At 45.9% G+C, this 19,434-nt stretch overlaps 2 protein-coding genes across 3 annotated transcripts in view; one reads left to right on the forward strand and one right to left on the reverse strand.

The window, feature by feature from the left end:
- Positions 1-3,813, forward strand: part of ITPK1 (inositol-tetrakisphosphate 1-kinase) — a 121,644-nt gene extending 117,831 nt beyond the window's left edge. For both annotated transcript variants that reach the window (XM_072337376.1, XM_072337377.1), the window contains exon 11: positions 1,009-3,813. In XM_072337376.1, coding sequence (XP_072193477.1) covers positions 1,009-1,331 — 323 coding nt within the window. In that variant the 3' untranslated portion in view covers positions 1,332-3,813. The remainder of the gene's footprint in view (positions 1-1,008) is intronic.
- Positions 3,814-8,685: 4,872 nt separating this feature from the next.
- Positions 8,686-19,030, reverse strand: CHGA (chromogranin A). The gene is made up of 8 exons (XM_072338548.1): positions 18,803-19,030; positions 18,271-18,317; positions 14,553-14,646; positions 14,163-14,231; positions 12,434-12,532; positions 11,273-11,770; positions 10,374-10,828; positions 8,686-9,233 (listed from the first exon to the last, which is right to left on the reverse strand). The coding sequence occupies exons 1-8, from the start codon at positions 18,843-18,845 to the stop codon at positions 9,150-9,152; spliced, it is 1,389 nt and encodes a 462-aa protein (XP_072194649.1). The 5' UTR covers positions 18,846-19,030; the 3' UTR covers positions 8,686-9,149.
- Between the last annotated feature and the right edge of the window lie 404 nt (positions 19,031-19,434).

Below are 19,434 nucleotides of genomic sequence, written 5' to 3' on the forward strand. Positions count from 1 at the left end.
TTTAATACATTGAATGTCACACCACCTCTAAATACTAAATCAAAATGATACCAATTTCAGTTAATGCAGTAGTTGCTAAGGTCCACTTCAAGACATTATATAGATGTTTCACATGTATGATTTCAATTTTAAAATGAATGTAATAATACAATTGTGTCTATACTAGAGTGTTTAAAATAAACCAAGAGCTCTGTACACCTGCTGTCACAAAAAGTATGTAGTATCTCCTGGACCATCTGTTTTAGCCAAGACCTTTGTTGTTAAACTCTGTGGCATGGATTGTCTGAGATCTCTTAACAGAACTATGCAGAAAGGTGGTTTTAGTGCTGACCCCAAATCCCGCTGTTTCTACCCAATGCTGTATCATTTAAATGTATTTAGTCTCCTTGACTGTGTTTTTAGGCATTGTTCATAGCAGGGAACACATTTTTAGTGCTAAGTTAGGTTTGATTAGACAAGCACCACACTGCTTCTTTCAGTCAGACTCTGCCTTTCTGTAGGGGCAGGGCCTGCTGTGCTCTTCTCTGGGGTGCCCCTAACTGAGAGGTTGCTGGGAAATTGTAGAGGGTACAGACCCTCAAGGAATCTGTGCTTTAGAGCAAGTGTCTGCAGTAAGTCCTAGCAATGGGGTGCAGAAAATTGATGCTAGAATACAGTTTGTAACTTAGGAGAAAGGCTGGACTTGGAAACAAATGATAGGATATACCTAAAATCATAGGTATCCGTAGGTATGTGGGAGGAAAGGGAAGCAGAAAATCTGAGGAGTGATCTGGTGTCTCTTATTGGACTATCTGGACAATAGTATTTTAGCAGCGAGGGTCTTTGTTCTCTTTTATGCTATCCTGCTTGTGCTTTCAGTCACAGTGGCGTCATGGAAAAAAGCTTTTTATTATCAATGGCAGGGCGAGGACAGCCTACAAAATAAAGTAGGAGAAGAACCATTCAAAGAACGTACCGAAACTACTCAGCTGCATTTTCTTCCTCTTTCTTTGTTTTTCCCCTTTTCAGGTTACGAGGGCGTTTCCGAGTTTTTCACAGATCTCCTGAACCACATCGCCACTGTCCTGCAGGGTCAGGCACCTGAGGTGACCCAGCTAAACCGCAGCAAGCTCCTGGCTGAGCAGAGCGGCGGGATCATGGACGAGCGGATATGCTGTGCGAGCACGGGCTGTCGCAGCGTCATGGGAAAAGACTCCTCCTGGATTGTGGACAGCGAGACCAACAGCTCAGTAAAACTGCAACACCAGAGACTAGGCTGCAACTCAGCAGTGTCCCCCAGCTTCCAGCAGCACTGCGTCGCCACGTTGGCCACAAAAGCTTCCTCCCAGTAACTTACCAATGCCATGGACTGAGGAAAAAGCAGCAGGGATACAAATTGTGGTCCCAAAACCAGATCAGGCTGTAATAGTACAATTGCAAAAAAAAAAAAAGGAAAAAAAAAAAAAGAAAAAAAAAAAACAAAAAAGACCACAATACAAAAAAAAAAAAGCAAAATAACCATTTAAAAACAAAACACCTTCCATTTGATTTAACGTGATTTGCTGATGAAATGGTCCGAAAAGAGGAGGGTGAGAAAGTGATTCAGCTCCACTTCATCAGATTCCAATTGTAAATCTATAGTGAGTTTACACACACACATGGGATTTAACACTAGACCTTTCATTGTGGGAGGGTTGCTCTTTTGTTTCTATCGTTCTTTGTAATCACTGGTGACCAGCATTTTAAAGTCGGACCTCGTGGTATCAAGGAGATAATAATGTTGAAATGGAATGTATGAATGTAACAGTGCTAGAGATTTTTGCCTAAAATACTCCCATTCCTTTTTCCAGGTAGGCCATTGCAAAAGAAAGCTCAGACAACTTTAGTATCTCTAAACCAAATCTCTTGTAGCATTGTCAGGGTGTTGACAGAGAGCTTGCTGTGAGCCGCAGCACTTTGATGGAACCGAGCATGCTGGTTGTTAAGGGCTCAGTACCGAGCAGCCACCCCAGTTCCTGCTTCACAGCTTTACCCCAGGCCTCCTTGCTTTAGTCACCAGCAGCTTCTGGCTACACTTGCCAACAGCAAAATGCATCTGATCCAGGCAGACTAGAGGCTGAAAAAGGAGTACAGGTAGTTAAGTTGAGTGATTTAGTTGATGAAATAACATTCTTTCCATGATCTTCTACAAGAGCAGCTCATCTCTGAGCAGAGAATTTAATTCTCCCTACCTTGCACTTGTGAGGATTCTGGGACAGCTCTGCCAAAAGGCTGCCAACCAGAGCTGGGCATCCTGCTTACAGCAGTACACCTGATCTGGGGGTAACACAGTTGCTGCCTTCCACAGATCCACGGTGCTGCACTTTCTTTTTTCTTTTGCAAATGAAATGTAAGCAGAATGAGTACCTTTGTGTGACAGCAGCGTGCGGCACTTCTGTCTAGCATATCTTGCTGCAGGCTGCCAGGTGAGGCTGTCAGGTGGGCGGTGAGGTTGTTTGCAGTGGTGCTTCATACTATTTGTAAGTGAGTGCAGCCATGTTCTGTCTCTTGAGATGTGCAGTAAACCTGCAGTGTTCACCTGCTGCTGCATCTTCTAGCACAGCAGCATCTGCTGTTGAGCATTCCTTCAGCTTTTGCCAATTCTGAACACTAAACTGGAAGTACCCAGCTCTATCAGCGCTGAGAACGTTGACACTATTATGGTTCACTGAGTGGCCTTCTCTTTCCCTAAAGTATATTTAAGAGGCATGGTGGTAAGAAAATGTCCTTAGTTCAGCTCCTAGCTTGCAGGTATGGTAGTCTTTCTGTGGTGGGTATTCAAAAAGCAGCCATCACTGCAGTATTTAATGCCAGTTTGTTAGTATCCTGCATTAGATCGAGAGGAAATGCAATACCACTTAAAAAGAAATGACCTGGAGCTTAAAGCTTGGGCACACCATGGAGGGAGCAGTACACTGTGTAGAAAGTGCCACCATCCTAACCTGATGGTAGCAGTCCTGGAGGAATGGGCATTCTAAAGAGCGTTGTGTAGCAGTTGTTCTGTGCAAGATCATTTTTCTCTGTGAGAGATTGGGTTTGTTTGCCAAGTGCCAGAAATTTCTGTGGCTGGGTTTGCATTTCTGAGGACAGTCTACAACAAGATAGGAGGACCTCATGAGCGTGGTAGAATTCCAGGGTGCACGTCAATACAGCCAGCTTCCTATCCTGTTGCAGACCAGCCCCAAGCTGGACTCTCTTTGCAATCCCTGTATGCTTCAAGGCTGCTGATCCCCACATTGAGTGCAGCTTGCGGGTCTGGGTCGTAGTGGTGTGAGTGAGTCAGATGTACATAGGTGTGGGTTTATACGAGTATTCAAGATAGACCAAACCTTTCATAAAGCCGTGACTGAAATAAAATTGACATCTACAGTTTGGGGTTTGTATTTGTTTGTTGAAAATAAAAAGTGTTTGTACGTTACGTGTGTAACAAAAGATACCCTCAGGAAGGAATTTGCCAGTGCTTATTTTTGTATGGTACTTTCGTGTAACCAGCTGGTGGAGTGTTTGTAGACTTTTGCCTTTTGCTCCCTTTATTATGGCTTGGGGTTGTTTTGTTTTGATTTGTTTTGCTTTAATTTGGTGGTGGGGTAGAAGCGATGATGTTAAAGCTGAGTTAGTAACTGAAGACCTTTCAAACGAAGTATGTTTACATGAATCTGAGTGTCGGATCCAATTGAAATGTCTGTATGCTGTTTCCTAGTTAGAACATCAAATGAGAATTTTATTTTCCTGGCTGCCTTCTGAATTTTGGTTGGCCTATTTTGCACTGCTTTATTTCTCCAAAATAAACTACTGAAATATAATTGTGCATTTTAAACTTGTTTACAAATGATTGTTAAAAGTTTATTTTGTAATTCTCTGAAGGCTTACAGAAATGCTATATTTAAATATTACTCCAGACCTTGGCTGTAACTAAAGAAGAAGTTTAGGTCGTTGGTGTGATCAGCGACGTTTTTCCCATAGTCTGTAATTTATTTCTTATTTATCAAATGTATCACTTTAATTTACCAGGTGCAGATATGCAAGTACCTGTTTGTGATGTGGCATTACAATAGAGTTCTCTCATAAATTACCACGCGATTGCTGTATTGCTATATTTCCTTGCAGATATTATTGTTGTGGCTCATATAGTAGAGTGCTGCCCAATCTCACGGGCCATATAGGAGACCAGTTTTTGAAAGCCAAACCTGTAAATTACCAAGTGTCCAGACATACAGTTACATTGGAGCACACGTGTGTTATTAAGCCTGTGCTAAAGTGCTTTTCTGAATTGCTGCCTCATTTGGTAAGTCTAGGATAGCTTTGGTTTATGATAAGCTTCACAGTAATTTAGTTCTTGTTCTGTAGTCTTTTCCTTTTTTTTTTTTTTTTTTCTTGTGTGTTTTAAAGTAAGGAAATGCAGTAATATTAGACCATACCATAATACCCTCGCCCTTAAAATTGCGGACAATCCGGGGGAGATTTTCCATAATGTCTTGTTTGAATTCTGTTATTGTGGGTTAGAAAAGGTTCTGCTATGTTTTCAGAGGAACAGCTATTGCTGCTGTGTTGATTGGAGCAATTAAGTTAAAATGACGTGGTCACCAGTTAGCTTCTTACGGATCTGCTTCTGTTCTGCTTCACTGTTATCAGTCCACAAGAACACCATTAGCTTGGCTGGAATGTCCTGCAGGTTTTGTGTCGGTGTGATGGAGGAGATTTGACTGTGATTTCTGCTATAATTATGTAGCTGACTTCAGTAGATGAAGATTATCCCCTGTTGAAGAGAACTTGAATGGTATTATTAGTGCACTCAATGCAAAACCATCCCCATCATCCTCTCCCTCTTACTGACGTTGCCATGTTACATTGGGTTTGCAGTGACTGCATCAGGACATTTGGGTCATACAGAAAACCCAGTGCAGAAGTGCAGCCTGACCATATGTGCCAGCACTGACACCCTTAGCCTGCAGCTGTTCTGCCTTTGGTAAGCACGTCTGGCTCTTCCAGACCTGTTCAGACCATTGGAATGAGAAATTTGCTGAGAGATCTCCATTTGGAACATATCAGTGTTTGTATAGAGGAGTCTGCAACAACTTGCTCAAATAAGAACCATCAGCTTCATTTGCTGTCCTCATAGATGGGTACAAACCAAGAGCCTCACCCTGGGGTCCTGAGAGAGGAGGGAAGTACAGTGGATGGCTCAAGCTGAGGCTGATGTTCCTTAGCCAGCTGTGGGCTGTGCCCCATCAAGGAGCGACTGCATGGAGCAGTGCATGGATCGGAGTGGCAGGGCACAAACACTGACTGCAGGTGGCCAAAGGTGCTTGAATTGACTGACCAAAAAAATAAAGAACAAAACAAAGGAAAACGGAAACTTCTGTTTCCATCCAACAAAAAGAAATCCCAGGCTTAGCAGCAGTTCAACTAACATGGGTTCCCCAAAGTCTTGGTGTGGTAGCAGTGACCATGGGTCAGGCTTTTTCACGCTCGCTTTCAGCCTTACCTTCCAGAGTGGTGCAGAAAATCCTTAGGTTTGGGTTTGTTAGTAAATAGAGTCTATTTTGAGTTTGTAGCAGTCTCCCCATGTGCGTACTGCAGGAGTTCACTTGCATTACTCTGCTAATTTTCATTTCCTCCCTCCTTCTGGTCAGAGATGTATTGATTTCTGTACTCGGTATACAATTACTTTATGGTGTTGCAGCTGTGTGTTTTGTAATAGCAGGATGTGAAAATGCTTTGTGTAGATTAAGATATTTCCTTTAATATAATCTCCTCCCGCTTTCATGTGTGACACACGCGTTGCTGATTTTATTTGTAATATTGCTTTAATACCTATTTCAGAGGAATGTAACCTCCAGAAAAGTACTTTCCACATCTTCACTACCTTTCCTTTCCTTTCCCTATTCACTCTGTGTGGACCCAAGCCATCAAAAGCTGAGCTTTTGACGGAGTGGGTTTCATGTCCTCTGTGGATGCTGTTATGTTTACATGGCCACACTAATTGCTAAAGTCTGTTGAAGTTTGAGATGATCTGGGTGCAGATGAAAGTGTTAGGATGGTAATTCCTCGGCAACACAGGCACAATAGCATCTGTAGCAAACACAGGCTCCAGGGTGTTCTTGCTGTGTGTACAGAGAACTCTTGGGGTCTGGTTCATCCCTAGTGGTAGTGCAGTTTCCCTGTGGAAGAAAAAAATCACCATAAGAAAATGTACTCTGTGATGAAGAAGATGGGTGAGAAGAGGTAGGTGAGGATTGGGGATAAAGTCGTGGTCAGGGGACACTGTGATGCCAATGGGCCAGGAGTTGGCTCTTATTTTTTTATAGCAATCTTGGGAGACGTTCTCTCCCTGCATTTCTCACCCTGAATCCACTGGGGCTGATGCCAGCAGTTGTCTGTGAGCCATGAGCTCAGTAGGCAGTGGCCTTGTCCAGCATGCTTGGAGTTTGCAGGGAGCTCCTGGGCATTATGAAGTTCTGATTGATGGCCTGGAAATCTCTCAAAGCTCTAGAAATAGCTGGAACAGTGAATGGAGATGGTGAAATTCAGGTCTTCCTCTTCCATCCTTTTTAAAGAAACCCACTTTTTATTTCCTCCTTCATTCTTTACACGATAGTTTTTAGATATAAATTATTTTAACATTTTTTTTTTGTGTGTGAAAAAGTCATATATACATATATAAAGTTATTAAAAGGTTGAGTATATGTTGAGTATCAAATAGTGACTTCTTTGTTTCAGGTGTTAGCAGCCCCTAAAAATGAGTTGTTTATCCTCTTGTAAAGTCAGTGCTGTAAAAAATAAATAAATAAAAGCTGTATTAGGTGTATCTTTTATTATTTATTTCTCACGCAGTACGTGATACGGTTTGTGTATACCTCTGTGAGAGCCATCTACTAAGACTCGGTCATTCTTAAAATCAAGTAACAGTAGTTCCTTGGGATCCCAGCAGTTCTGAGACAAGTGGCCCTTCACATGTGGGTCATGTTGGATATTGTCCTTTCACATGCCAGCTGTGCTCCCCACTTCAGCATGGCTGTGACCCGGGGACCATTCATCTGTGCCAGGTTTAAGTTTGTCAATATGTGTGTTCAGATCCAACTGCGCGGTGTTGACACGTGCGTCTTGTGATTTGCTTCAGCCCTCTTCACTATGATTTCTGAAACGGGATTCCCATTTTGTACTTAAATTTGTCTAGAATGATGAAAAAACCCTTAAAAAGTCATGGTTTACCGTAAAAAAAAAAAAAAAAAAAAAAAAAAAAAAAGCAAATATTTGCTATTTGGCATCTTCAGTTGCATGACTGATCAGATCTGACAATGGAGGTGGTGCTTTCATCTAACAGCGGTGATTTCAATGATAATATATTGTTTTCTTTTTCTTTTGCCAAGCACCTGTGATGGACAATGTTTTGGTTTCAACAGTAAAGCAATATGCAGTAGGTGTTGTGGCATTCTCTCTGTACTTGTCTTGTAGACAGAGCTGTCCCTTTCCAACACATAATGAAAATAAATGCCTTATAACAAATTTTACTTTGCCTTCTCTTAATGAGTGGGTAGGGCAGTGAGGGGAGTAGCTCTCTGTGGGAAGCTTCCTCGGTGTCATTGTTACTTTGGACTTTATTGAACCAGCTCTGCTAGTGAACGTGGCTGGTGTAGAATCATAGAATGGCTTAGGTTGAAGGGGACCTTAAGGATAATCCAGTTCCCACCACTTGCCATAGGCTGGCTGCCCCCCACCAGCTCAGGCAGCCCAGGGGCCCATCCCACCTGGCCTTGAACACCTCCCGGGATGGGTTACCCACAGCAATCTGGGCAGCCTATGGCAGCACTTCACTGCCCTCCGAGTAAAGAATTTATTTCTAACATTTAACCTATATCTCCCCTCTTGTAGTTTAAAGCCATTCCCCTTTTCCTATCAAGGTTCATTTGTTTTGGCTTTAATTTGTAAGACTAGTGGGAAGTTGGTTGTTTATATAATGACTGCATAGCACATCTAGATATCACTGGGATTCAGACTGTTTATTCCTAGTGCTGCCTTCTGGACCGATCCTGATGGCAAAATGTTGATTACTCAAAATTTAGTAGGGTTTTTAACAAGGATTGTGCTTTGTCTAGTGCAAGAGAGGTAGATGTCTCACCCAGCAGTATTAAGTTTTGCTAAGCAACAGGCAGGTTCAGCCTGTGTTCATGTAAACACTGCCTGCAGAGCAGTGCTCTGTGTCATCTCCAAGGACAGAGCTGCTGCTGCTGGTTGGCAGCTAGCACCTACCAGCTGCTCAGGTGCCCTGCCCAGCCCTGAACTCTGTCCTTCCCTATGAAGAAAGTCTATGGGTCCCAAATGTTTCCTGGGCAGACATTTAGGAGCCAGTCACCCCAACACAGAGCTTGCTCAGCCCTGCCTATGCCCAAGGACATGGCTGCTCCTGCAGCAGTGCCTGAGGGGATGGAAGGGGCAGGATGGTGCCTCCAGGCCACACTTTCTGGTTCCCCATGGCTCCCATTTATGAACTTCTTACTGAAACCCACTTGCAGTGCCTGAATAACTTAACATTCTCAAGTGTTCACCCAACATTAAGGCTCCTCAGCTGCATGGAGCCATTCAAGTGCAGCGGTGAAGCTGGGAGGACCACTGGGGTGTGTGGTGGTGAGGGGACGCAGCCCACTGACACCGAAGCTGGCAAAGAAAGCAAGGAGCCCACCATGGTTTTATTTTTCCTTAGATAAATTTTTTATATAGAATATATTACAGTCAGAGTTCTCAGCTTTTAATCAAAAGGTAACAAGTTATTGCAGTTTTACCCAGTGAATCTACCAGTGGGAGGAGAACCTCCTAGAGAGCTCTCCTGTCTTAAAAAACAGAAAGGGGGTGCTGGGGGGGGGGGGGGGAGGGGGTGGAAATAAAAATAAAGAAAAGAGAGAAAATACAGGTGTAGGTCACACTTCTTGGCTACGGTGGCCCGATGGGGCAGGTGGACATCCGTAGGGGACAGAGTTGCATGGGGGCAAGAAGCGGTGATGGGCACAACACTACTGCAAGGGAGGCGGGCCTGGCGCCCGTGGGGCCGGCGTCCAAGGCGCGGTGCTTCTGCTCATCGTACTCGGCGTGAGACCAGGAAAGGAGACCATGGTGGAGAGCAGCTGCAGAAGCCCTCAGCCCCGTCTCAGCTCATGCAGCTTGTGGGCCACACGCTCCAGCTCTGCTTCAATGGCGGCCAGGCTCTCCAGCTCCTGGTCCTGCAATGAGAGCAGAAATGAGGTAACAGGGAGCAGATAGAGGTGGGAAGTGTGGCTGGAGCCATGCCACCTGCCTGCTGCAATGGGGAGATGTGGGAGTGTTGCCTCAGTCCCTGCCAGCACACATGAAGGTGTTTGGGCCATTCAGTCCCAGTTTTCCAGGAGCAGCAGGGTAGACTTCTTCCATATGACTCACACTGCTTCTGACCAAGAAGGATGAGGTGCCCCTAGAGCTGCTGTAAGGCCTTTGGGCTAGAAGGGAACAGCCTTTTGGGGGTAAGAGACCTTACCCAAAAGATGATGACACGAGGCAGAAGGGGCAGGTGCTCTCTCCTTGCTCAGAGCCAACACATTTAACTTTGCTTTCAACCAACAAGTCACCCTCCTGGTGGGTGACTTTTGGGCAATGTTCCTCTGCATTACTAAGGTAAAAATGGCATCTTGGAGGCAACAGAAATGCAGCAAACTGGCCTCAGTCCTGAACACCTGAGCATGGCTTGTCCCAGAGCACTGTAGTGCCCATTCCCAGCCTCTGTGGCTCATATAAACTGGAGCTGGGCTTCAACACCAAAGAAACAAAAACAGTTGCTCCTGTCTGCCAGGGGACATGCCAAGCTTTTGCATAACATCACATGAGGCACGAGGGAATGAAGCATTTTCAGACAGCCTCACATCCCTTGCAGACATTTCCACTCTTAACTCCTGCTTTCCTACCACTGTTGTCCCTGGTTTGTCTCCCCAGGAGGTGCAACACTGCTCATCCTATACCTGAGCTTGGGACAGACTTGACTATCCTGTGACTTGAAGGGGATTAGAGACACAAAACACACACCAAGTCTAGTCACTGTGTCCAGCACAGGCCAGCACAATGCACTTGTCACATTTTTAAAGCTCTTCAGGGCAAGGAATATTTTTGCATTGATTACTAAATCTAGGAAAGAAACAATGGCATAGACGAGTGGAAACCTCAGTAATACCTAGGTCTGGAAAACAGGAAGATCACCAAACATCTCCTTAAAGTCACAGAGAACCAATAAGGGCTGCATAACACTAAGGCATCATCCTCATCTCCCTTTAGTACAGTTTGGATTTCCAAGTAATAACCAGACAGGACTTATTCTTAAGCCTATGTACACCAACCTCTGTTCTCCTGTTAGCACTGCCTTCCTCATCCTTCTTTTCTTCAGGCATGGGAGCAAGCGGAAATCCTTCACTGCTCTCCTCCTTTGAGTGATGCTTCCATGACCTTCTCACATCTTCCTCTGGGCTACTGAAGTCATACTTGTGGGACCTGAATGTCATTTTCATGGATCTGTCTGGGTCTTCTCCACTATCATTTTCCTCCATGCGCTTCTTTGATGTCAGCTGCTTGGCCAGCTCATCCATTTTGTTCCACCTCTTGGAGTCTTCCCACTCCCTAGAGGACTCATCCTCCATTTCCTCACTTTTGGCATCCCTGGACTGGAAGGTGTCATCCTCTGCCTGCATTCCCTCATCCTCAAGGCGATGCCTTCCTCGTCTCAGTACATGCGGCTGCTCTTCCTCCTCTTCAGAGCTCTGCTCATCTTTGCCAAATCCCAGAGCATCGTCATTACCTGAAAGAGCATAACACACAAAAGTGAGCATGAGTTTTAACCCAGCTGGGCTCCACCTTTGAACTAAGACTTCAGAGGAGGTGCGAGTTGACATAGTCCCCCTATTCCCAGGATTCTGGGATACCCACTCTCAAGTTACTGTCTCAGTAATAAGGACTAGAGACAGCAGTCAAAATCACAGAGGATGCTCAAGGAAAGGCAAGGAATTGTCTCCTGGTGACAAGTGAGCAGCACACAGCGAGGCAGCTGCAGTGTCTGTGCTAGTGCCATACATATCCTGTGGGTCAGGTGCTTATGGGTTCTGGGTGACTGTCACTGGGGGTATTTCTGTAAACCTGGTAAGCACCTGCCTGAACTTTTAGGGTCTAAAGCCTCTTATCAGCTTGTCTCAGCACTCTCATCTCCCTCTGGATAGGTATCAGCACAGTCATTCAAGATACATACCATCATCTTCCTGCATCTCCTCAGCCTCCCCGTCCTCCTCAGCCAAATCAAGTAACCTCTCTGCTTCAGTAGGGTCCTCCTCTCCAGGAGCATCTTCTCCATCATCTTCCTGCTCCACATGCTCCTCTGCTGTTTCCTCCTTGCTCTGCTCCTGGCTCTGCCTGGATGGCTGCTCTCTCTCTTCGAGCTCCAGGCTGTTCCTGGGGCCTCTGCGCTGCTCCTCCCCTTCCCCTCGCTGCTGTTGCTCATCCTCGCCCAGATCTTTGTCAACATGGTTGTCCAAAGCTGCTTCTCCTTGGGCATCCTCTGCATCTTTGATCTCGTTACTCTCTGCTTCATCCTGGTCCTCCTTCTCACCATCCTGCAGCCTGGACTCCCTCACCTCCAGGTTATTTTTCCCTTCTTCTCTCACATCTTCCTTTTGCTGGGTTTTCTGTGCTGCCAGCTCAGCCAGGGATGCTGTGGGCTGCTCCTCCTCAGAGCGCTGTTGTGCCACATCTGCAGAGAGGAGTGAGAAGCAACATCTCTCTTGAGAGGTCATCTCACAAACAGGGGAGTCTGGGTAAAAACCATCACACCTTTCATAGGCATCTCCTTCTCCCAACACAACAGCAGTGTATTAATGCTTCTTCCCGTGGCACTGCACACCTCCAAATGGGCCAAATGTGGCCTGTTCAGGACTATGATAGTAAGTGGACTGTGTGTATCTCAAGCTCAAATTTCACTGCAGGGACCATAACCTAATGTTATTCAAAGAAGGCTGTAAGACAGACCCACCTTGCTATTGAATCTCTTTCATGACAGAGTTTCCCTGACCATAACTCATCCTAAGCACTAAGTATAGCAGCAAGGTGGAGGGGATCACTATCAGATTGGTAGCCTGAACATCTGTCATGTTTTTGTAATGTTGCACATGCTGTTATGATGTGGAATATCGACAGCAACATTACAAAACCATGACAACATCACTGGTTACTGCAGCTCAGAAGCACCACGTTGTTTCGTCTGGTAAATCAGACCAAAGCAAACACAGGTTGCTGGTGCATGTGACACCCAAGGGGACGGGCCTGGATGAGGAGCAGATGGACACACCAAGGCTGTCAGAAAGAACATCCTTGTTTACAGCCTGCCTGGATTCCCCAGAGGGAGGCTGACACTGACCTCTTTGCTTGTTCTCATCATTCTGACTTTCAAGGACTTCAGACAGTTCATCTTCAAAGCCACTGTTTTTCTTTTGCTGCTGAGTTCTCTCATTGGCACCTGCGTTGGGTAACAAAAAGTAGCAAAAAGCAGCACCTTCTGTACTTTCAGCAAGTACAGACAGCAAAATAGCTGTGCTCTTTACAGTTCTATGTGTATTTTCTGCAATGGACATATCTGCCAAAGGGGAGCTGTAAGATGGGGAATGCATGAACCAACTGTGATAATGAAGCCATCATCAAAAACATTAACTGCAGGAATAAAAAGGTCTCTGTGAAAACAGAGAGGCAACGTTGCTAGGAAAGCAGAAATATTGATGGAGAACTAGGGAATAAAAGATGCAGAGCTGCAGCACATTGAGACCAACAAAATACTTAAGTATTGGAGTAATGAAGGATAATAACTGCCTTCCTCCAGATGCTGCCCACACACCTGAGGTGAGCACTGGGAGCCCCTGTGCCCTCTCACCTGATGATGGGATCCTTCTCCATCAGTGCTGGCTTCACAAAGGCATCTGAAGACAGTTTTGAGCTCAAAGACAGAGCGTGGGACCACTGTGCAGTTATCCTGGCAAGCAGTGCTCCCCATGCAGCCACATCCCACTGGAATCTGCATACTCAGCAAGCCATGCCTAACCCAGCTCACAACCTGCTTCTACAACTTAACTCAAAAGCCAGAGGCAGCAGTGCTTGCTCAGGTATCTCCAGTCTTATAGGGTGCAGGGCTGCAGGGTGTGGGCTCTTCAGACTGATTAGGAACAGCTGAAGCTAGCACAGAGGAGAGCAAGGAAGGAACCTTTGTTTTTCCCTCTGGCTCTCACTCTCAGTCACTGATCTCTTCCTGAGAGCTCATGTTACCTCATTACAAAATGGTGTGATGGGTTCAAGTCAAGGAAAGAGCAGAACAAGCTGGAGCTCCATTGTGTTGCACAGTGTGGATGGCTATTGAGCACGCTCTGCACAACCTGGTCTGCCTGGGCAGCAATGCAGTGCAAGGAAGAAGGTCAAATTTCTTTCTTCTGGATCATCAGAGCACTTCCGGAGCCCAACTGGGTCACTATCTGCTGTCCCCACACAATAGGATTTAGGCAAGGACCAAATAAATCATTGCTTTGGGAGCTGTGCGGAGCTCTCTCCTAACCTTGACATGCATTTTCCCTCTCATTACTCCCTGCTGCCTCTGTGGCTTCCCTGCTCAATAGGCAATATGGTGGTAATGTCTTCCAACCATCTCTGGCTGCTGTGCTACCAGGGAGTAGGTCACAAGGCCCTGGCAAGGCAGGTCTGCCAGCTGGGTAACCTATGGAGAAGGAGAAGGCAGGAAAGCAGCTGCAGCCTCAGCTGGACAACCTGGCTGGGATCCCCAGCAGCTCTGAATGTGTCTCACCTGTAGCCTGCAATCCTGTGCTGGGGACATGTGAATAGTTTTCTCCCACCCCAAAATGCATATACTATATAAGAAAACTGTATGCAGCCACCAAGTTACGCTGCAGGTTATTTAAGTCATCAGATACATAACAGAGTTATTGTAAGAAAAGTTTCCCTACACTTGCAGCATTCACTGGAAATCCTGGAGCTATGTTCCTTATGACACATTTTTATGATGTTAAATTAATGTCAAATAAAAGAACCCTGCAAGGAGCTACAACTGATGAAATGCATCTTCCCGAACAACTGTAGTAAAACTGTACCTTGAGCCGCAATTTCCTGAAGTTCCTTCAGTAAATTTTGGTGGCGAAGGATAGAAATGATTCGTTCATCTGCAATAGGAGAGACTTGGTACAGAATGTGGTCAAAGACAACTTTCCACCACCCTTAGAAAGTACAAAAGTACTCCAAATTCCATCATTCTCCTCATCTGCTCCTTCCTGTCCCCTGGCCTGATTTGCTGCCTCATCTCTCTGCTCTGTGCCTGGCAGGAAGGAGGCTCAGTGGAGTGACCACAGGGAAGGTGAAATTGTTGGGGACCACTTGCCAGTTGCCAGAGCATGTGTCAGACTGGGCCATGGGGAGCAAGACCCTGCTTCTCTTTCTATCTAATCCCCTCTTGCTGATACCCAGAACTAAATTAACATCTGTACCTCCTCTGAGTGTCTCTAGGCATTCCTCACTTATCGGCAGTGGGTCTGGCTTTGATAAAGTATCCGAGATGACCTCCACGATGCACTTCATCACCTAGAAAGAGACAAAATACGAACAAAATCACTGCTTCTTTGATTTCATTTTTTCTTAAATCAATCTGTTATCTAGGCTGAAATGCAGCAGATGATGGCACAGATACTTTTTGCCTTTCTGATGGAGACAGAACGGAATGTTCAGTTCCTGTTTCACCTAACACAAGAACAGAAGGTACTGCCTTAAACTGAGAAATGAGCGAATGACACATGGCAATTGGAAGAGCTCCTTTGACACAGCTGAGGATCTCATGACTTCAGCCCACCCCACAGGTTACACAAGGGTTGATTTAAAAGATACTCAATAGATGCACACTGAACTCAAACTCATCATTTTTAAAGTCAGTGTGCCTCAGTTTGTACCTCATAAAAGGACTCAGTGGGAGGCCATAGAGAGCAACAAGCATCCATTACTCTTATTCAAGCCCTGAGGAGGCCATTCTGCTTAGACTGCAGCCAGGCACAGTGGGTGAGGAAAGTCAAATCATACTCTCAAATGCAGTTGAGAAATACTGCTCTAAAGGTCTAGAGAAGGGCAACCCACTCTGCAGTTCTTGACTTCCAGGATGAACTCGTCTATTATAGACTGGAAGAGCTGAACATGGAGTCAGGTCATCTAAAGGCAAGGAAGTTCCCATACATTTATTACTGCCTGAGGCAGCTTTCCAGACTGAGCAAACACTGGGTCTGCCCTCTGCAGAACCCTTTTCTTCCTTGTATAATGAGAAGGCATCATTTTCATCACCTCCACTCAGCCCTCGCTCTTCACACAAGCAGCCATCTAGTGGCTGGGGTAGCTGATAGTTTCTGCAGGCAGCCCTAAGGGCCTTCATCTCCGTCACAAGGTGCCATTCTCAGAAGAGCAGAGCTCTGTAGCTGCAGTAATTAGACACCGGCCAGCAATTCCCAGTCAGCTACAATGTCACTCATTCAAGCAATTGGATATATTTATTGACCAGCTGGAACAGGCAAATTTTCACCCTGTGTAAGGAGAGAATTCTGCTTTCACAGGATACAGACAGGAAATCTTGAACTCTTTATCTACTTGCACATTTTGAGGGGATTTATTGCTGAATTTACAGTGCTGCAGGAAAGAAGGAACAAAAAGAAAGAAGAGAAATTTCTCTGGTATCATTCTCCGATACCACAAGCAGGCCATTAATATTGATTTTAGATGACCTAGTGACAATTCAATCCATCATTAAATAGAAGGGGAAAAAAAACCCAACAGATTCTGATACTTCCTTTCCCAACATTTGGGGCCTTTTTTTTTCTTTTTTTTTTTCTCCTTTTTTTTTTTTTTTTTTTTTTTTTTTTTTTTTTTTTCCTTTTCTTTTTTTCAGTACTTGATGCAGCTCCTGAAGTAGGCAGTTTCTCATCATTACAAATCAGAACCTGGTCCAATGACCCTTTATGAGCTTCCTGAAGATCTCTAAAACAACTTCAGGTCATCATCAGAGCACAAAGAAAAGTAACAACCGCCACGGAAATAATGCAACTTAATGAAGTGGAGAATGCGGTCATCCCAACACTTCCCAGAACTTTCTGTAAGATCAAATCTCACAGAGTAAGGTTTCAAAAGGTCACGGTAGAACAACCTACAACAAGAAATGAAGGAGAGCCTTTCCAAAATCAAAGAATGGCTTAGGCTGGAGGGGATCTTAAAGATCATCCAGCTCTCACTCCCTGCCATGGGCTGGCTGCCCCCTACCAAATAAGGTTGCCTAGGGACACATCCAACCTGGTTTTCAATGCTTCCAGGGATGTAGCACCATAACTTCTCTGGGCAGCCAGTGCCAGGGCCTTACCACCCTTTCAGTAAAGAATTTCCACCTAACATCTAACCTACATGTCCTGTCTTTTAGTTTAAAGCAATTCCCCTTGTCTCATCACTATCAGATCAAGTAAAGCAAAACAAAACAAACAAAACCAGCCCTCTCTCTCACTTGTAAGCTCTCTTAAAATTTAAAAGAATGAAATTCAGTACAGAAATTCAGACTAAAATTCTCCCATAGTTGTCCTTTAGCTGCGAGCACGTAACTAAATCCTTAAGACTTTGTCACACTGTCCCTGCACAGAAATTTACATAGGAACACAGCCTTACTAGGAAAGACCTCACCACATTTAAACTATGCACAGGCCCTCTCTGAAATATATGCTTGCAGGTGAGAAATACTGCCTTTTGAATGTAAGGGTAGGCAAACACCAGAGATACGGTAACTGCTGTGGTCATGTGCAGTTCCCTTTGGTGCAAGGAAAGCCTAGCTATTCTCTGAGTTTTCTCTCAGATCAAACCCATTTCAGTTCAGTACCCAAATTGAGGACAGGCTTGGGAGATAATTCTTCCTTGGGGGAAGATTTCCATGGAGTTGAGTTAGTTTTTGCAAAAAGTAAATGCAGCTTACTGGGACTTGCCATGTTTTACAGATAAAGCATATAGTGGAATGGATCTCTCAAGGAAAATTGTGGAATTAATAGATTTTCCCCATGGAATGCCCAATGAGCATCCTGCTCTGGCCCATCGCACTTTAAGGGGCAAGCATCTGCCTGAGCCTCCTTTCTCAGTGTACAGCCTGAAGCAGGCACCCAATGGCTCAGCCCCAGGAAGGGCTAAGCAGGCTAAAGGTCTTAGCTGAGCAACAGCTCTTCATGCCCAGGTGCATCTGACAGGGGATGAGGAGGAGTTTCTCATGGCACTCACTCTGTAAATAACAGTGACCGGAGACCATACTATAGAATGTATGTCTGAGAGTGACACAAGTGTGCTCTCTACTTTTGCTGCCTGGGGAAAATCCCTGTGCAGCTTGAAGATTTCAGGAAACAAAGAGGTTTAGGAAGCAGAGGGGGAAGGGTTGGTGTTTGCTCTTTGTATATTGACTCCAGTGGAAGTCTTAATTTGGGCGGTAAAGAAATCAACTCATCTGAAAAAATACAGGTATTGTAACGTCAGGAAGGAGATGGGAGGATTCTGCTGCAGATCAACACAGGCAAACACAGATATCCAAACATCCAGCTGCCAAAAGCCAGTTGGGAGTGCACATACGTGTGAAGTACATCAGAGAGATGCATGGATATAGGCACAAAGGCCTAAAAAAGAAGGCTGAAAAGGTCAGTCAAGTCACACACAGCTTGCATCCATCCTGACAGAATGAGTAGTAGCTGAGGACAGATTAGCACTCAGAGAGTATCCAGTTGCCTACTTTTCAGGCACACAGAGAAGTAACACACCACATGCATACAAAGGCAAACAGATGTATACACGCCCCCAAACACACACAGTCCCATTCCTGAATCATATCTCCCCCCTACTCTCCCCTGAGTCACCTCCTGTTGGAAGCTTTGAAAAGCTGAAAGTAGGAGGACCAGAAAGGGTCATACCCAACCTCCATGCCCAACCTCGTTGTGCCCGAGTACCCAAAAGTGGAACTGCAAAGGGTAAATCCTGATGGGGAGGCAGACGGGGAGGACAGTTCCTGATATGGGGATTTCTCATGCATATCCCCCCAGCTGTCACTTCCTACAGGGTGTTTCAGTAGGAGCAGCCAAGAATAAGCCAGGTAAGTGGATGTTAAATATCACATCCTTCAGCTTTGGATCCCATTTTCCACTACAGGTTTATTCTTACCTTAGTGTCCCCTTTATTCATTTCATTTGTCACAGGAAGGGAGATAGCTGCAAAAGGAGGAGAGAGCAAAAAGAAAGATCTTGTTATTCTCTGCCTCTGGGAGACAAGCATAGAAATCCTATCCTGCTAAAAACTGGAGTGCAGGAGGTGGGAATCTGGCCCTCGTTTAAGTGGCCCCTTAGGTGTGCATGTTGTGCCTCCCCCCCGATGAGGGAAGGGAAGGGAAAGGAAGGGAAGGGAAGGGAAGGGAAGGGAAGGGAAGGGAAGGGAAGGGAAGGGAAGGGAAGGGAAGGGAAGGGAAGGGAAGGGAGCCTGGTGGCTCTAGACTGGGATCTAGCCGGGCACAGCGCGGCCCCCGGGCAGTGACCTTGCGGCAGCCGCTGTCCGCGGTGCTGAAGCGGCCTCAGCCGTCTCTGTCCGAGGTGCTCCGGGCGCGCGGCAGGAATACAGCGGGGTGGGGGCGGCTCTGCCCGCAGTGCTGCGGGATCCCGGAACGGGGGAGGGGTCGCGGAGCTCGCTCAGCCCCACTTACCTGGCACGGCCAGCAGCAGGACGGCGAGAAGTCTCGGGCTCATGGTGCTGGCGGGGTGCGGGGAAGGAGATCGGCAAAGCTTTAGTCTGGCCCTGGTTTGGGGGATTTGGTGAGGTGCTGGAGGGAGACCAGCACTGTGCGTGTCTGCGCCAGTGTCCTGGCTGAAGATCCTAGACGGAGCACTGCAGCAACCGGCTCATTTATATATGTCAGCCCCTCGGAAATGGCGTCAGGAGGAAGCCACCTCCCCCTCTTTCCCTCCTCCCCTCGCACATAGCCTGCCCACCAACACCTACCACCTGCCGAGTACTGAAGGAACAGCCACACTCCAGGACCCGACACAGCCACCCTGATTCCTCCGGCTACCTGGGAAAAATGTTCCAGTAACAAGATGTCAGGTTCGAGTTGCTCCATCTTCTTTACACACAGCAGGAGCAGGATGATTATGAAGTGTATTTGCAAGAAAGTGATAAAAGTGAGATGCACCTTACCCAACAATGGCCATCTACAAGCAGTTCTGCATATGTTTCAGTTCTGTACATACCAGTAGTTCCAAGTAAGAAAGCCACTTTTTATATCCCAGCCAGCATAGCCATCTGTAGGTGGATTTGCCCACTAGGGGTGCTCTTGCC

The sequence above is a fragment of the Excalfactoria chinensis genome, chromosome 5 (genome assembly GCF_039878825.1).
Source record: "Excalfactoria chinensis isolate bCotChi1 chromosome 5, bCotChi1.hap2, whole genome shotgun sequence".
NCBI lineage: Eukaryota > Metazoa > Chordata > Aves > Galliformes > Phasianidae > Excalfactoria > Excalfactoria chinensis.

What these genes read in the sequence shown, in the direction of transcription:
- CHGA (XM_072338548.1), bottom strand. Translation starts at nt 18,845, where the DNA reads ATGAGCCCGAGACTTCTCGCCGTCCTGCTGCTGGCCGTGCCAG. An exon ending in TGAATAAAGGGGACACTAAG is followed by an intron (nt 14,647 to 18,270) that starts GTAAGAATAAAC and finishes GTCTCTTTCTAG; the next exon opens with GTGATGAAGTGCATCGTGGA. An exon ending in GTGCTAACAGGAGAACAGAG is followed by an intron (nt 9,234 to 10,373) that starts GTTGGTGTACAT and finishes CTCTCATTGCAG; the next exon opens with GACCAGGAGCTGGAGAGCCT.